General features: G+C 31.1%; 1 protein-coding gene across 1 annotated transcript; it reads right to left on the bottom strand.

Annotated features, from left to right (window-relative positions):
- Window positions 1-8,804: 8,804 nt before the first annotated feature.
- Window positions 8,805-9,596, bottom strand: LOC107476062 (nuclear transcription factor Y subunit B-5-like). The gene has a single exon (XM_021135989.2). The coding sequence runs from the start codon at window positions 9,593-9,595 to the stop codon at window positions 9,071-9,073; it is 525 nt and encodes a 174-aa protein (XP_020991648.1). The 5' UTR covers window position 9,596; the 3' UTR covers window positions 8,805-9,070.
- Window positions 9,597-19,820: the final 10,224 nt, after the last annotated feature.

The raw sequence follows: 19,820 nt of genomic DNA, 5'->3' as shown, positions 1-19,820 counted from the left end.
TGAGAATCCTAGGAAAGAATTCCTAAAATTGAAATAGTCTTCATCTGTAAAAAATTACTTTGATTTTTTCAATGATTTGGCTGCTAGAGTTTATGGTATGAATAACACATTGCTATTAGATTATTTTATTGGTGCATTGATTCCGGATCTCAAGAGAGAAGTTAAGTCCTATTGTTCCACGTCCTTAATGCAGGCAATGTCCCTAGTAAGATTATTTGAAGAATAATTTATTCCTAATTTCCATAGATGGTGGAGTCCAAATGTCCTGTACTCAATCCCACAAGACAAAGCTAACACCATGCAACCTGCTAAACCCAATTTTCTCCTAACATCTACTAAATCCACCTCCCAAACTTTAACTCCACCTCTATTGCCCACATCAAATAAGCTTGAAAATTTAAGGAAACTCTCTCTCATCGGAGCATCAATGTTCAGCCAAACATTACTTCCTTATACAATCTTTGGAGGAACTTCCGAGTGAGAAGGTGGCCGAAGAAGAGATGCTTAACTCAAGCAACCTTCTATAGTAGACAATGCTAAACCCCTCCACCTTTTCTATAATGTACTTGCGGACATTTCCGGGAGGCGTTCCATCCATTTCAAGCGGACAAAGAATGGCAAAAAATTCCGGATACTTATAGATGGTGAGGGCTCGGACAATTTCATCCATCCGGCTTTGACTCAGCGCTTAGCAATGGTAGTGTACACAGTTCAAAGTCCAAGTAAGGAGTGTACAGCTACTTCAATGTGAAGGCAAAGTCAGAAATGTTCTGGTTACAATCCAAGACCACACCATTTTCATAAATGTCTTTGTCTTACCAATTGCAAATGAAGAATTAGTTCTCGGTGATATATGGTTAGAAACACCTGACACTTACTTGGTTAACTACAAGCGAAAGTTTATCACATTCTTGGATGGTAACAAGTTAGTGACCTTGCAAGGGAAGACAAGCCACACACCAACTCAAGCCCAATTTCATCAATTAAAAAGGTTGCAACACACACACACACACACACACACTAAATTGTTGTCCTTTATACACTTTAACTCCGATCTTGGGAGAATGAATTACCGCTGCCTTTTGATTTACCGTCCAATATGAACCCAAAATTGGTCAGTTTGTTGCACACCTACAATGCGGTGTTCCAAATTCCTAGGGGTTTGCCTCTGTCGCAAGCTCAAGACCATGCTATTCCCCTAGTGCCTAACTCAGCGCCAGTCAAGGTGAAACTATATCGATATCCACATAGCCAGAAATCAGAAATCGAGTGAATTGTGAATGAAATGTTGACAAAAGGCATTATACATCCGAGCACTAGCCCTTTTTTTCTCTCCGGTGTTATTGGTGAAGAAAAAGATGGATCTTTGCAGTTTTGTACGAACTATCGGGCCTTGAATGCTGTCACAGTCAAAGATTCTTTCCCAATACCCATAATGGATGAGCTATTAGATGAACTTTTCGGCGTGCAATATTTTTCTAAGTTGGACTTAAGGTTCGATTATCACCAAATTCATGTGAAACCTGAGGATTGCTTCAAGACGGCGTTTTGCACACATCAAAGTTTATACGAATGGTTGATGATGCCAATCGGGTTGACAAACACCCTCGCCACCTTTCTGAGTTTGATGAACCTGTTTTAGTATTCTTTGATGATATGCTAATTTATAGCCCAAATTGGCATTCTCATTTCATTTAACTCATTTGATGCATGTGTTAAATATTTTGAGGGACAATGCCTTATATGCTAAATTATCAAAGTGCTCTTTTGGACAAACAAGAATTGATTACTTAGGTCATGTGGTATCCAGATAGAAAGTTAGCATGGATGACTCCAAGATTCAAGCTATAAAACAGTGGCCTATTCCTACTTCCCTCAAGCCACTCCACACATTTTTGTGGTTGACTAGCTATTACCGAAAGTTTATCAAGCACTTCGCATTCTTGGCTGCACCCTTGACCGACCTCCTTAAAAAGGAGAATTTTATTTGGTCAGAGCAAACCATGGCAGCTTTTAGTCAACTGAAAACTGCCTTGACACATGCTCCCAATCGAATTACAAACTCGTCCCTATATTTAAAATTGCTCTAAATTTGTTCTTGAACTTAATAACGGTTGTCCTTGAGATATGTTTCGAAGACAAATTGATGACATGGTTGGACAGAGACCACGTGGGACTTGTAAACGTTGTTATTTCTTTTTTGGCCTAAACCTTTTATCCTAGAGACGGATGCGTCGGGAATGGGGACTGGTGCCTTCCTTAACCAGCAGGGTCACTCTATCACTTACTTTTCTAACTAGGGAGATGCAAGCCATCCTTGCTGCTATCACCAAATTTCGTCACTATTTACTCGGCCATAAATTTGTTATCCAAACTGACCATAGAGCCTCAAAGAATTGCAAGGTTAGACCATTCAAACCTCAGAACAGCAGACGTGGTTAGCAAAATTGTTGGACTATGACTTCTCCATTGAGTACATAAGAGGGTATGATAATAAAGGTGCAGATAGGTTATCCCGGGCCTTCATGGAACTCACTTCGGTGACAAGCAGCCTGCTATTATGGTACTGAGATGATAGGCTTATTATACCAGCTACTTCAGCTTTGATTACACACTTGCTTCATGAGAGTCACGATTCCATTATTGGGGGACATAGGGATTATTAGAAGACACTTGCTCGCCTGACTGCCCAATTTTTTTGGAAGCATATGGCTAAATGCATTAAGGAATATGCCAACGTTTGCTCTATTTGTCAATAGGCAAAGTATAGTACTCAACCCTAGCTAGACTATTGGAGCCATTGCCAATCCCAACCCATATTTGGCATGATATGTTGATGGATTTTATCATCGATCTTCCTTTATTTCACGGCTGCTCTATTATCTTGGTGGTTGCTGATAGGTTGTCTAAATTTGTGCTCCTTATTCCTCTTTCTTTGGATTTTACGGCCCCAAAAGTGGTTGTAGCTTTTGTGCCAGAGATAGTGAACATTTCATGAGCAAATTTTGGGAATAGTACTGTGAAAATTAGAAATTATGCTGGCCAGGAGTTCTGCATACCATCCAGAATCTGACGAACAAATGGAGGTCCTTAAGTGCTGCTTGGAAATGTACTTACTCTGTTACACGCAGGAGAACCCGAAAGACTGGTTTAAGTTGCTACCATGGGCTGCGTATAGTTACAACATCTCATACCACTTTGCTATTGGCATGTCCCCGATCAATGCGGTCTTCGACCGAGACTGTCCAACCCTTCTCAAGTACAATACCAAGTCTATTGACACACTAGCGCTACAGGAACAACTGTTGCAGTGCGATATAGTATTGGAATCTCTCAAAAAGAATTTAAAGAAGAGACAACTGTGAATGAAAATCTACGCCAAGGGCGGAGCTAGATAAAATATTAGAGGGGGGCCAAAAATATTTATACAATAAACTAAGACTAAAATAAAATTTTAAGGGGGGCTAAACTGAAATTTACATATGATTTACATGTAAAAAAATAAAATTAGGGGAGGCCATCGCCCCCCTTTCCCACTACCTAGCTCCGCCCCTGATCTAGGCAGATCAAAAGGCGGAGGATCAGAGTTCGAGTTCATTGTGGGTGATTCTGTAAGCTAAAGCCGTATCGCCAGCACTTTGTGGCATTGCAGAAGAATAAAAAATTATCTATGAGGTATTTCGAATTAAACCGTTCAAAATCATGGCATGCATTGGAAATCTGGCTTATAAGTTGGAATTGCCCACCACAGCTAGGATCCACTTTGTTTTTCATATTTCTTTACTCAAGAAATATACTGGCAATCCAAATCCTCCTAACATTCTCACACCACTTTTATTAGATGATCAAGGGTACAAAACTCAACCCCATTTGATACTAGGGCATGAATGGTCAAGTGACTTGATACATGAAGAAACTAGCTTATAATATTTGAATTCAAATTATCAAAAACAGACCAAAATACTTGAAGAAATTAAATGAACTTGCGCTAGAATTTGTGCAACCTTGAATGTGAGGATTCTAGAAGAAGCAAATTGTGCAACATCAGATTATCCAGAACCAAAATCATCAATAGACAAACTAGATCTAACAATTCAAGCCAAATTAGAATCAGATTTTCAACCAATAAACGATAATTCAACATATCCAGAAGCAAAAAATTCAATACTTACAATTCTACAATTTCATATTTCAGGTTTAGATTATGAGGATGCAGAATCAGAGAATGCAGTCGCAGAATGTGTCCAAAAATCAAACTAAAAGCAAAATACATCACAGGAGAATAAGGAGAATCATTATATTTCAATTTTGAATTTTAATCGCATCAGCAACAAGAAGAATCAACAAAACTTATAAATCAATTACAATTTTAAATCTAGAAATTCATTCAAAATTTCAAGGTCCAGTTCTAGTATCATCAATCACAATTTAGGATAAGATAACACAAGCAATTCAACAAGTAGAAGATTCAAATGCATATTTGAAATTACCTAGCGCGATTGTGATTGACGGTGTCGAGATTGATGTACGAGCAGTGGATGAGGGTGCCGCAACCACCACCAAACCCACCGCATCTTAACTCGAACACGGTGGTCTTAGTCGGCTCCAATAAAGCTTCAATGCGCTGAACAAAGGCAGCGGCGACGATGATAAAACACCAGCAGAGCTGTCCCTCGGTAGTGACACCGAGGACGGCACCTCCGTGAAGGGAGAGCAAATGCTCGCGACTCCCTGAGTTGACGGAGTGGCAGCAGCGACTGGCACCGAAGATCCTTGAAGATGTGGCGGAAGGTTCCAGCACGTTTTTCCAATCTTGGCCATGCCATCTCCTCTCCTTGCGGCGGTCCCCTGGGATCGCAAAGACGGTCCCCTGGGATCGCAAAGAGGAGGCTCGAACAACGAACAAGTAGGTGTAGTGGCGGGTTCCGCGACTGGGATAGTCAAAAGAAACGGCAATTAACGCACGTTGTGAAAGGGTGGCTACGGGTTAGACACAATGGTATTTTCGAGGCAGAGAAACAACAATGTGCCTCTCCTCTTCCTCTATGAGAATGAGGAAGAGATGCTGAACCTTAACAATGAGTTAGGCTTCTATTTTGGGTCAAAAGTTGAGCCAATTTATAAACAAAATTATGTTATATAATTGGTGGATTAAAATTTTTTAAGCAATAAGATTGTGATGGTAAACTTTTTTTAGTAGCAGCATAGAAAATATTATTTTAATTTTTACAAATTTTTTTATTAATTGTAATTAGCTTTTACAATTTTCATTAATATTTATATTTTTTGTAATTTTGAGGATAAAGTTATTTTAAAGAGTAGGATAATAATAGGATTAGTATTAAATTTATAGTCTAATTAAAAAATTATACTACTATAAATAAAATTATAATATAATTAAAAATTTTATTTTTTCTCTTGATCCTACTTCTAAAAATCTCTATTTTGTTCTCTCTAAAGAACAAAGCGATCTATGTTTAAAAAAAAGATATTTCGATTCTCAATCTTTTTAAACTTTTACAAAATACAAATAAAATTATGCACAAAACTAATTTTTATTATTATTTAATAAATTTTTTAACAGAAAAATCGTATTATTCCAAAATAAAAAAATTGAAAACCAAAATATCTTTTTTTTAGATAAAAATTATTTTATCCTTTGTAAAAATAGACAAAAATCGAATTAAATATTTACTCCGTCTATTCTTTGATACGAATTTGTATCATGATGTATGTAAAGTAGCGTTAAAAAAGTATCTCTCGTGAGTAACAACAGATTTTGCCATAATCCCTGGCTACTTGCAATGCATTGCCTCCTTTAAGAATTAATTTATTCAAATATTAATTAAAATCTTCCAACTAGCTAGCTTAGGGACTTTTGCCCCCAAGAGTAATAATCCTCACATGTTGGAAAGATAACATCCAAATTCTTTTGATTACTTAAAACGTGTCAGGTTCACCGAGCTTAGCCATTATTGAAAGTTTATTTCATCAAATCCATAATAATATGCGACAAAACATCATGGAAGGTAGAGCCACACAGAAAAAAAGTTAATTAGTGGTCCCAAATCAAGATTTCACTAGCTAGGGTTTTTGAAAATTTTCGAGTGCTTTACCTAGGAATATATATACATATGCATCCAGCTAATCAACTACTTGATAATATTATAAACACTAAACTATTATTTTGATTCCGGTATTTAATTTGGAACAAATTTTAATTTAGTATCTAAAATTATAAGTTTAATTTTAATATATAGTTAATATAAAATAATTTTTTATGCATTTAATAATTATATAATATTACATTAATAAAAACAACTATTTTTTATATTAATCGTATAAATAGTCATAAAAAAATGAACGTAAATACATGATTATATAAAATATTTAAAAATATTATTTGTACACTAAAATTAGCCACTAAAATTAGTCACTAATGTATTTATGTATAAATATATGTGTGATTTAATTTATTTTTAATGTATATTTATATTTCAGCATATATTTTATACTAATGGCTGACTTTGATGTACACGTAACATAATTCAAAAATATTTTACACTGTCAATACATCAAAATTAAACTCTTATTTTTATCTCAAAATTTTTTAAACAAATTTAATATTATTCTACCATTAAATTTAACACAAATAATAAACAGAATAAGTGATATAAACAGTAACAACATTATTATTAACTCACATCTTTTTTTTCTATGTATTAGAAAACATAATAAAAAAAATTTTATAATACTTTTTTTTCTCAATATGCTTCTTGTAAATAATCCTAAATCCTATCAAATAATTACTAACACTCCATAATTAAAAAATATTATATTAATAATTATTGGTAAATCAATTTTACTTACGTACTAAAATTAAATATTATTAACTCTTTAATATGCTAATTGTTCATATTAAAATTTAATTTTTAATAATATTAAATTGGTTTAAAATTTTTTAGAATTAAAATAAAATATTTAAACTTTTTAAAATTAAAATAAAATAATTAAAATGCTAAAAATTAAATTAAAATTTGATCCAAAAATTAAAATAATATACTCTATTATAAATAATCTATTATCTACATAACTATATATAGATAACTCATGATATATTTCCGACAAAAGCAGTCATCAAGGTATAGAAAGACAAACCATTAGCCACGTGGGCATGATCACATAGAGGATTATATTGTCTTCAACGTTGTTTTTGCTAATCATAGCTTTATTTATTGTTATATTTAATATATCTCTGTATATACGACTAGTCCCATTGGGAAGACAAATTTGTTATAATAAAATATAAAGTTGGTAGTGCAAAAAGGGTAAATCATAAACGGTTTTGTTGGTTTACCTACTATTTTTAGTGATTGAATCGGTATCTTATTTATTTATTTGCGTTTTTCTTTTCAGTGATAACTTATTATGCCAATTCTTTTCCTTCGTGATATTTATTAGTGCGACTAGTCCCTTAGTTCTAAGTATGTTTCTGAAAATAAAAAAAAAAAAAGAAAAAAAAGAAGAAAAGAAAAAGCATGTTTTGAATTGAGGAGCTAGTTTAAAAATAAAATAATTAAGTTGGGCATTCTTATGTATTGCATTATAACATATATATATTATATAAAAAGAGAACTGAACTTTAATTTTCTCAAGAAATTAATCTTTGAACAAATGCAAGCAATAAACCTAATCTCAAAAATCAAATTTCTAAAAAATTTATAAGTATGAGACTTTTTTAATCTATGAACTAATTTTTGAAATTACGTTAAATTTATACTCAATTTCAATTCTAGCACAACATATTTTAATTATTTTTCATTTTGAAAAAGACCTAAAATTTCACTTATTTTACTGCTTTTATTAATACGGTTAATTCATGGGTCGTATATACTTCTTTAAGTAGATGATTAAAAAGAATGCATATTAAATATATTATTATTATTATTTAAGTATCTCTGTTTATATTTTTAAAATAAATACTTTTATAATATAGTATAAACACTTCCATAATTAAAATTTTTAGAGTTTAATTTGTATTATTCTTAAATAAAAAATATAGTAGAAAGTAAAAACTGTATTTAAAAGTCTTATTTCCTAGCTATGCTTATTTAGAGGCCAATTTAACAATATGATTTATAAACCGAAGTGAAAATATTACTTCCAGTTAGGTTAAAAGACTTCTAAGTACGTATCCCCCCCCTTTTCCAAAATTAAATAAGACCAAAGAATTATATATATTTTAGAACAGACTTTAAAATCCGGTTTTAAATAGTCCAAACAAAATATTTATTACTAGAATAATAATAATAATAATAATAATAATAATAGAATCTAATTTGTTTATTTAACATGTTAGACAAATTAGACCTCCTTTCTGTGTTAAAATTAAAAATTAAAAGGTTAAAATTCAAAGAAGCAAAACAACTAAACCAACTCATTAGAAAGTACATCATATCAAAGAAATTAAAGATAACTATGATATTCATTTACAGATAGATGGATGAAAGATTATTTAATGTAATATTTCCGTACACCACTACTAAATTAGGGCAAAAATCAAATCTGGAAGGAATTGATAATTAAAAAATTTTGATCTATATCATCATCAACAACAGAAATTAAAACTACTGTAGTAGACACACAAATATATATGAACCAAAAAATACAGGAAATAAAAAAACATATTAAATCATCATCCTTTTTATTATTGTGATAGTCCAAAATTCAACAACTAAGTTCATCATCTAATTCCCAAGCTATACCATCATCAAACTCAATAAATATTTCAAACCCTTAACAAATTAAAAGATCTGAAATTCATACATGCTCATAAATATACATAATATTGTTCATGATTTCACATTAACAACACCATATAGCACCTAATAGATTAATGATATATGAAATTAAACAAGTTAGAAAGAGATTAAACTACTAGAAATTAAAATTAGAGAAGTAGATGAAGTAAGAAAAAGAACAAGAAGCTTAGCTTGGAGTAGTGACAAATAGATACCCTTTCTCTTTAGTCCTAGATATGGAGTAATGTTTTCTTTTCTTGGCTATTATTCTAGTCTTCATCATCATCACCCCCATAACTATTATATTTTTCAATAAGATTATTATTATTTCTATTAGTAGTATTAATAACCTTATTATGATTTTGATTATTAGCTTTTTCACATTCCAATTCCCTAAACTTATGCAAGTACCTTTTGAGTGGCTCAGCATAATCATCAAACCCTAGAGTAGCCAAGGCCCAACAAATATCATCACCATTAACGGTCTTGCGCTTCTCCTTGTGACACTTGTCAGAAGCTTCACCAGTCACAAAGCTTATGAACTCAGAAACACACTCTTGCATAGTCTCCTTTGCTTCCTTTGAGATCTTTGCATTTGTTGGAAGGATTTGCTTCATGATTCTCCCAACATTTGCAATTGGAAGCAACCGATCTTGCTCTTTGATAACCCCATAATCTTGATGATTATGATGATGAGAAGAAGAAGAAGAGATTCCACTTGTTGAAGAAAATGTGATAGTATTGTTGTACTTAATATTAAAGGTTTGTGTTGATGAGACTATGTTATCACTCATTTTTTTTTCTTTTTCTTTTTTCCCTAAAAGATGTGTGTGAGGGGTTTAGTTTAGTTTAGTCCTCTCAAACACAGACACGTTGCTCTAAGTGGTTGTCAAGTACTCAATTTGTATGCATATATATAGCTATATATAATTGAAGTTGGAGCCTTTCATATGCTTATGCAAAGTTTTCAATAAGTGTGTGTATGTGTATAATCAGCATTATTTTATAGGGTATAAAATATTCTCTCCCAATACTTTGGTTCAAATAATAGTTTGACATTAGTAGTTATACAATATTTGTTATTGGTATATATGGTTGGGATATAACATAAATATAAAAATAAAATGATATAGAAGCATATTAAATAATGTTAAATAAAGATCAGATAATATTATATGATAATATTAAAAAAAATTATTCTACCCTCCGAGAGATAAAGACAAATTAAAAAAAAGAAAAATTTTATGAGACAAATTAAAACTGAATCATTAATCTAATTAAATTATAAAGAAAAAACTACCAAAATACTTCAAAAGTTTATAAACGTTGACAAAAATACTTATAAACTAAGAAAATTAATGATGTATTTATGAAAAATGAGTTCTGTACGATAAAAGTATCCAAATCCTTATTTTTTGTTAATTTTTTAATAAAATTCTCAAACTACTCTACTCTAACCCCATTCTACCATCACTCCTTCTCTTCTCACTTCTTTCTCTCTCCTCACTTTTTTCTCTCTCAAAAATCCTCATAGAATCACATAACTCTCCTCCTACCTCTTTATTACTGTCCGCCACCCACCTTTTCCGTCACCGCCAATCTCCCATTCTCTCACTCTTAAGTTGACTACAATACTTTCGTCACGCGCCTGTGACCCAACCTGAGAAGAACGTTGTCGTGGCGTGGCTGTCCCAGCTGAGGAGAACGTTATTGTGGCGCGCCTAACCCAGCCGAGGAGAATACCATCGTTGCACGCCTGAGAAGAGAAAGGGGTCGTAATGCTGCTGCATGCAGAAAGAGAGCTCGATAAAGAGAAATGGGAGAAGAAAAGAAGGCGGCATTGTGGATGGAAGTTCTGCCATCGACGATGTTATAGCAAAAAAGTATTTCTTTTTTTAAATATTTTTTATTTTATTTTTCTTCTTTTCAGCTACTAAAAATATACTTTTTAATTTTTTTAAATTTGCTTTTATTTTTTATGAAGGCTGAGATTAATTTACAGAAGATTCGGTTGATGGCTAATTTTGCTTTTGATTTTTGTTGAAATAAATTTCAAATTGGATGAATGAATTTGTTGATTTTTTATGGTTAATGACTGTTTCTGCTTCTGGTTTTTCTAAAGTGAATTGAAATTGGATGAATGAATTTAAAAATTTTTATGTTTGATTAAGTTGGTTTGGGTATGGATTGTAACTTATAACTGAACTTGTTGAGATCCGATCCTCCATCACCATCACGACCATTGATTTCGAACTGGTCTGTTGTAGCAGTAATTTTGGACTACATGACAAGGATTTTAAAAGTGCAAATTGAGTTATAGAAGGTTGAAAAAGTGATTAAGGTTGAGGATGGGGTAGTTTAAAAATTTTATTAACATCAACAAAAAATTAATATTTGAATATTTTTATCATACGTAATCTATATTTTATGAGTACAACATTAATTTTCTTAATTTATAGGTACTTTTATCAATGTTCATAAATTTTATAGATATTTTTTATAATTTTTTCAATTCTAAAACCCTCGTTAAAAACTATCTAAACTTTATCTCTAAACCATACGGGACTTTAACATATATGTTTTTCGTCCTCCAAAATGTCTCTTTCTCTTTTGTTTCAAAATAACTATATGTAAAACATTACTTTTTTTTTACCAAAAATAAAAGACTCGAACCTGCAACCTCTTAATTGAATATGGAAAAATTATGTCATTTGAGCTATTACTCATTGGCATATAAAACATTACTTATCTCGGAGAAGAATTTCACTTTCATCAAACTATTCCTCTATTCAAAAATAGATTAGTTCAAAACTAAATTAATTAGAATGTTAGAAAAATTATAATTTTTTTTATATAAAGATAACACACATATAATATCTTAGGGCGTGTATGTTTTGAACAAAATAATTTTAAATTTGATTTATTTCATCTATAATTAATTCAAATGAATTGAATTGAAAATAAATTAAACTGAAAATGAATTATTGTATTTGAAACTAACTATGTAAAATTGGAACTTATATACGTATCTATTTAAGTATGAATTGCTAGATTATATACGTATCTATGAGCCAATACAATTTGATATATATTGATGACATGGCAAATTATGAAAAGGGGGACACAGTGGCAGGCAATTTCCTTTGTTGTTGAGTTAGGTTTCGATATAACCGTATAAAGGATCATAGGGTTCGTGGGCCAATCATAATTAACTTCCCAAGATCCTTAGCTTAAAGAAAATTTTGACTCAAAGTGTATATATTCATATCAATTATCAATTATGGAGATAGTGGTCCCCAATCTCCACCTCTACACTTTCCTTTTGTTGCTAATGTATGTGTGAATAATTATAATTAATTTCTTTCGATTAATGCTGTCCATAATTTCGAAGTACAGTAAATATATAATAAAATATGTAAATAATTAATTTATTTGAGCTTGTGGATAATATAGTGCACACGTTGCTAGTATTGTTGCACATGTGTACATGTGTTACCAAACTATGACCTAAAAAGAACAGATTACAATCTTAAATTAATTAATAAAAAATATTATTCGTAAATTAAAATTAATTATTAAATTAATTATTAATATATAATATATAAATACATATATAATTTAAATTATTTTTAATATATATTTATAATTCTATTTATGATTATTTCTAGCTTCAAAATGCCTGATAATAATATAGATGTTTATTTGGAGCTCTTGGTTGATGAGTTAAAGTAATTGTGAGATGACATTAAAATTTATGATGCTAACAAGAAAAATACTTTTAACATGCGCACAGCACTAATGTAGATTATCACCGATTTTTCGGAATTCAAAATTTTATCTGGGTGAAATACGAACATTACGTTAGCGTGTTCTACGTGTAACGTGGATGTTAAGGTTCAGCGGTTGACATTCAATCAAAAATGATGTTACATGGGCTATCAACGCTTTTTGGATTAGGGCCATAAATATAGACTATATCGGAATAGATTTGACGGGCAAGTCAAAAGAAGATATTTACCGAAAAAGTTATCTGAAACAGATGTCTTGAGGCAATAGTCTAACGTACAGATTTTATTTGGAATGCATTCAACAGTGACAGCAAAAAAAAAGACGCATTGATCAAGATGCAGATCAAGATGAATCGCCCTAGAAAAAGAGGAGTGCGTTCTTTGATCTTCCGTACTGGGAGGATCATACGTTGCAACATAACCTTGATGTAATGCATATAGAAAAAAATATTTGTGATATTGTGGTCTTCACTATCCTAAACGATAGCGCAAAATCAAAGGACAATCTTAAAGCTCACAAAAATTTACAAAGCATGTGCATAAAGCCTGAATTGTGGTTGGGCAAAGGTGGTAAATATCCTTTAGCAATATTCACAATATCGAATTCACAGAAGGATATATTCATGAAGACTCTACAGAATGTAGTGTCTCCAAATGGTTACTCTAATAATACGGCTTGTTGTGTTGACTTGCAACGGCGCAAGTTGTCTGGGTTGAAAAGTCACGACTGTCACATTATAATGGAACAATTATTTCTTATTTTGGTGAAGAATGCATTGCCGATTCCGGTGTCAACTGTGATTGCAAATTTGTCATCATTTTTCTGAGAGTTATGTGGGAAAGCTATAAATCCTATGCAGCTTGGTGACCTTCAAAATCATGTTGTGCAAACTCTATGTCAGATGAAAATGATTTTTCTTCCATCCTTCTTCACTGTCATGGTTTACCTTACGGTGCATCTCGTTGATGAAATAAAATTTGGTGGCTCGGTACATTATCGGTGGATGTATCCAACAGAAAGGTTAGCTCACTAATAAACCTCTTTAATACATTCAATTCATTTACTTGCGTATATATTGAGCATTATATTCTATTTTTATAAAAGGTATCTAGGTCGATTGAAGCAATACGTGCGTAATAGGGCACAAGCAGAAGGCTCAATTGCGGAGGGCTTTTTATCTGAGAAAATTTTGATTTTCCGTTCTAGATATTTGGATAATATTGAGACTAGAATCAACCGACCACCGCGAGTTGATGATCAACCTGTTGATGTCACACAATGTTTAAGGAAAACTATGTTCCCAAAAATTGGAAAGACTTCAGGGGCTGTTTCACATTTTGGACTCACTCCAATAAAAAACATCAGGCATATCGTCATGTGCTAGTCAATTGCGAGGTTGTCGTTCTGTTTCTTGAGTAAGTATGCACATGTATTTCCTAAACACGAGCATAACTCTTTTCACCCATTGCGTAATTGGACTAATTTTCTGTTGTGTCATAAAGTAGATTTAAGGCAGAAACAAAACGAAGATTACGGACTCAAATAAGGTCGCAATTTAAGATAGGCAGTGCTGTGAACGCAAAATTTTCTCGCTGGTTCAAGCATGAGGTTCCTATAGATTTAACTTGACCAATGTCCTTTTAGCCTACAATTTGAACACTATAAACCTCTATCTTTATATAAATGATGGATGTTATTGTGTTAGTTCCAATGGACAGATACGCTTCATTCGAAAGAAATGAAGTTGCTAGCATGTGGTCTCATGCTTCAGGCAAGACGTTTTGGGGCGTACAACGTCAATTGGTACAAGTTTAGAATTATCACAAAGAAAAACGGGCTGAAAATCCAAAATAATAGAATTTATGTCTTATCTAATACAAGAAGTTATGCAAGCATGCGTGACAATAGAGTGGCTGTTGGTAGCATTTCATATTATGAAAAAATTGTTGACATAATCGAATTGAATTACGGCTGCCATTTCACAGTGATTTTGTTCAAATGTATTTGGACTGATACAACCATGAGCAGAGGCGTCAAACAAGACCATCTGAGCTTTACCAACATTAATTTCACTCGTCCGATACACACCTGTAATCGAAAAGACGATAAACCATACCTATTGGCATCAGAAGCTCATCCATATACTATGTGCATCATGAAGTAGATACAGATTGGAGTGTCATGGTTCATGTAAAACCACGAGACTTGTATGACTTGGGAGGAGAGATTAAAGAAGTTGAAGCTACTTTTTCTCTACAGCCAGGGTTCAACATGTCAGTAGTAAGTGACATCGGTGATTTACAGTTGACAAGAGATGATGATGCAGAAGACCCAACAGACAATGTTTCTGAGAATTTTCATGGTGTGGTATAGTGGAAATATAGAAAACGTGAACATCATTTATAAAGGATTTGTGTGTGATTAATAAGTTTAATAGATCATTATTATGTACGTAGTTTGCTGGTTACATTTTTATCTGTATTTTCGTATTTTAATTAAGTCTTTACTAAATTGTTAATTTTCATGAATAAAAGCAGTTTTCCATTTCTTTCAACGTTTGTTGCTAGCAAAAGTTAGTTTACAATTAAGTATTTATGTCATCATTATTGTTGTTGTTCTTAATTTCCAGTGAAAAAAATCATGATATTGAGTAAATCATTATCAATTTCAATATTGTTACGATTGACCAATATAATAAACATAAAATGGTGGTGCATGTGATAGGAAAAATGAAAACGGAGGACTTCTCATCATGCTGTGCAAGCACAACATTTGCTAACAAAATGGCTATAGCCTGTCTATTTTCTTCATTAGAACATGCAATTACTATCGCTAGAAATATATGGTTCCATAAATTGAATGTTAGGTGTTGGTTGGAGGCTATATCAGGATGATCTTGTTCTAATTAATACTTGAAAACGGCGAACAAAGTTACTATGTAAGTTTGTTCGTTAGGCATAATCTTAAACTTGTGTTAAACTATATTTGAATAATATAAATTTTAAGTTGATATATGCTAAAAAATTTGCTTCAATAATAGTTGTTAATTTAATGTTCAAATTTGTAAGAACTTGGTGAATGAGATAAATGTACAAGGAGAAATTTGGGTATGTTTTTTTTGACATGTTCAGCTGGTAGGACTTCTGAAAACATATTTGCTGAATTAAAGGTTAAAAATAAATATCTAGCATAGAAAGTGCATCATAGAGAAACATTCATGCTTTACAAAAAAGACCATGAACTATATATTATATTGTGATGCAGACACACTATAGAAATATGCAAATTGTTGAGTTGGATATTGTTTTAAAAGAAGAAATGAAGTATATAGAACTGCACATTACAGAGCTTCTTTTCAAAAAATCTATCCAAACTACCGATAAAAGAGATGGTAGTTGTTTTTTTGTTTAGTTTTAAGGTTTCCTAACCATATTAACACACCTTTTTTTCTTAATTAGTAGCTAATGACTTGGAAATTATTATTTTCTTTTGAGTAGACTTAGATTGTTGTATGCATGTTGATATTTTCAGTGTCAGCTAAATATTCTAGCAAAATAGTTAATGACACTCTAGATGAGGCAGAGACCGATTCAGAAGACAATTTAGATGATATCTCCTCCGGTGAAATTGACATCACCAGGCAGTTTGAGCTCAATAAGGTTCCGGAAGAAGAAAATAAAACATTATACACCCAACAAAGATAATATGATGTACATGCTGCAAAAATGAGCTTCAATATAAACAAAAAGTCATGGTTTGGAGATAACTTATCAGATTAATTATCACGTGAAACATGTAGATTTGTGACAGAGAATTTCTGGTCGGGTTAATACGATGTTGAAGAAAATTTTTGACTCACTACATGGTTGTCTACTTTGAGAATTCTGATCTTTATGGTCTATTGAACTTTGCTTTGACTTTAAAAATTCAAACGTTGTCTTGATTTTCTCTTTAATGATTATGTTTGATTGCAAATTTAACAGGCGCTAATAGTATACGAGGAAACATAATTCGTAAATTTCTGCACATTATTAATCACTATATGTTTTTTAATTCATTAATTTTTTAAATTAATACAAATCCAAAAATGTATGTAATGCATTAAATTACAGTGTTTGAAACATATTTTTCAAAAAAAATAGTGAAAACTTAAGTAGATTTTACAAGACAATGTTTAAACAAAAAAAATCGAATTAAAAATATATTGCAGCGGTCGGAAGAAAACTACTGCTAAAAAAATATCTGGTAATGAGCGTTGTATTAACTCCTGCCAAATCGATATTTCCGCTGCAAAATGAGAAGTTTTTGATAGTCTCTTCCTAATCCATTGCAACAATCGCTGCTAGATTTCATTTAGTGGTGGTTTCTAAAAATCGCCACTAAATATCCGCCGTTATCTACCGATTTTTTTTGTAGTGATAATCTACTAAATACTAATACTGCTTAATCTAATCTGTATACATACTTTGTTCCGCCTAAATACTCATATTTTAATGGATAACTATTTATATAATTATTTAGGTTTAGAATTTCATAATTTGATATATATTAGAATTTAAAAATGACTATCTTAATGACTATTTTAATGGCTTCTCTTTCATTGCTGAGGGATTTTGTTGTATAATTGATTTTTTTTAGAATATTAACCCATAAAAAATATTATTATGGACTGCAAGAATTATTTATTTTGATTTATCCTTACACCCACAATATAGGTTTCTATAATTTTCTATTTAAAGTTTTTATAAACAAAATATCTAAAGTCGGATTCTTATTAATGACCCTATTTTAGCATTTTCGGTAAATGAAAAGAAAATAAAAATTCATTAAAAAAATTTTACGTAAAAAAAATAAAATATATAACTATTCATATATTTTTATTTAATTAATAGGCTAAGTATTTTAGTAAATAATTTCATCACATAGTATTATATTTTTTTATTGTCAAATTTTGAGATTCTTAATAAAAAAGGTCATATATCTTAAAAATATAATTATTTATATATCTCTTTTTTATTATGTTTTAGGGACCAAGTATGATAAAGTACAATCTTACGTGTTTAATTTTATAGTATATATATTAGTTTAATTTGTTAATTTTATTGAATTAATAACATTTTCAATTTCTAAATAAATTTTTTATAGCTAGAATTAGAAATATAATTATTTATATATTTTTATCAATTTAAGTTTTTAAATGTAGTAATTTTATGATATGGTAACAAAATTTTTATGATCGAAAATTTTAAAATTTTGTTTTATCCTTATTAGATCTTAAAAGAAAAATAATTTAGTATAAAACAATTAAAAGAAAAATAATTTAGTATAAAGCAAAGCCTATATAAAAATTTAAGTAAACTCAAAAAATAACTTTAATTTAAAAAAATGTATTAAAAATATAATTATTTATGTATTTTTTTTATTAGATTAAATTTTTAAAAGAAATTATTTTTTGAAATTAGAAAACTAGATATGTCTACAAAGGAAACGGGAAATAGCGGCGGTTTCTGAAGTAATTTGTGGCGGTTTTAAACCACCGCCAAACGGGATTCTAGCGGTTTGTTAAGTGTCGCCTATTAGAGGGTGGTTATATGATTTTGCGTCGGTTCTCAGGAACCGCTGGCACAACCGCCGCAAAACCCAGGATTAGCGTCGCAATGTTTAGCAGCGGTTTAAAACCGCCGCAATCTGGAAATCTGTTACCCACACGAAATGTTCGGCAGTTCGAAACCGCCGCTGTTTAATGGCCACGGTTTAAAGACTAATGCTTTTACCGGCGGTTTGAAAACGTCGCGGTTTAACGGCCAATGTTTTTTGAAATGTAACTGGCGGCGGTTTAAAACCGCCGCTATCTCCTAACATGAATTTTCAAATTTCTAACGGCTAGTTCGCAACCGCCACTATTTTTCGGTTAAATGGCCGCAAAAATACTGTTTTGTACACTGGCAATCCACACTGTTTTTTTATTTCAATGTACATTTTTTTCGTTTTTTTTAATTGTTCTTAATATTAGTATGTTAAATTATTTAAAATTCCGAAAAATAAATTGAAGGGTAAACGACAATAGCAAAACCAATAATTTAATTAATATAATTATCCGAATATCAATAAAGTGTACTCCTTACTAAGAGTTGCATAATCAACAAAATAAAAGTGTATATCTGAAAGAAGAAAATGTTCCACAATCCTAAGATCTACTTTCTATTCTGTCCCTCCAACGCACTCATCCTAAGAGTTGCATAATCAATTATGTTATGTATACACTAAATTTAACTACTAAAATTATCCATTAATTGAATTACATGTTAAAATATAAATACACATTAAAAATAAATTAAATTATATATATTTATATATAAATATATTAGTAATTGATTTTAGTAATTGATTTTGGTGTATAAATAGTATTTTGGTAATATAATATACTCTCCTAAAAATTTGTTAGGAGAATACTAATGGAAAAGTCTCTTGATTATGAAAATGTCGAGTGAATACTCAATCTAACCCTTAATAATTATCTCGAAAAAACTATAAAATCCTTAACAAAAAATCTGACAGATTAGTTTTTGTACAAAAAAAAAACAAAAAAAACACTGACATAAACTAATCAATCCTAAAAAAAAACTCAAAAATGGAATTAAATATTTATTTTGGTTAAAGACTTCGTTACCTGCTTTCAAAATAGTTATCAGACTCCGTTTAAGATTTTTCTCTAAAAGTGTCACATTCGGGCTTAGGTTCCGTTAATTTGACGGCATGTTCCTAGAGAAAGCATTCGGTCTGTCCTAGATTGTCCTTCCTTTCTGCCTGCCAAATACTTCAATTCCTAGATATGCTTTATTTTCGATTATATATGTAATATGTTTATTCATTCTTATTAGAACCGATAATACTCGCAGAAATAAATAATACCAGAGTATATATAATATCTTATTCTTTAGAAAATTGTTATGTCAATGTATGGGTTTATTTTCTATAAATTTCATATAATAATACCTGTTTTTACTTTTATAACGTATCTAATTAAACTTGAAATTTTGGTACGCACGAAAACAAGCATGGTTTTGATGTGTTGCCATTTCCTAGAACTTCACTTTTCAATATGGTTTAAAAAAGAGGAGTTTCACATGCATGTGTATTTCTTTGTTTTTTTTTTTTTTGGAAAAAATTATTATACATTGATATATATTTGGTAAAGAAATATAGATATCAGTGACGGATCCAGAAAAA

The sequence above is a fragment of the Arachis duranensis genome, chromosome 2 (assembly GCF_000817695.3).
Source record: "Arachis duranensis cultivar V14167 chromosome 2, aradu.V14167.gnm2.J7QH, whole genome shotgun sequence".
NCBI lineage: Eukaryota > Viridiplantae > Streptophyta > Magnoliopsida > Fabales > Fabaceae > Arachis > Arachis duranensis.
The sequence above is the reverse complement of the archived record's forward strand: the minus strand, read 5'-3'. Positions and strand labels throughout refer to the sequence as shown.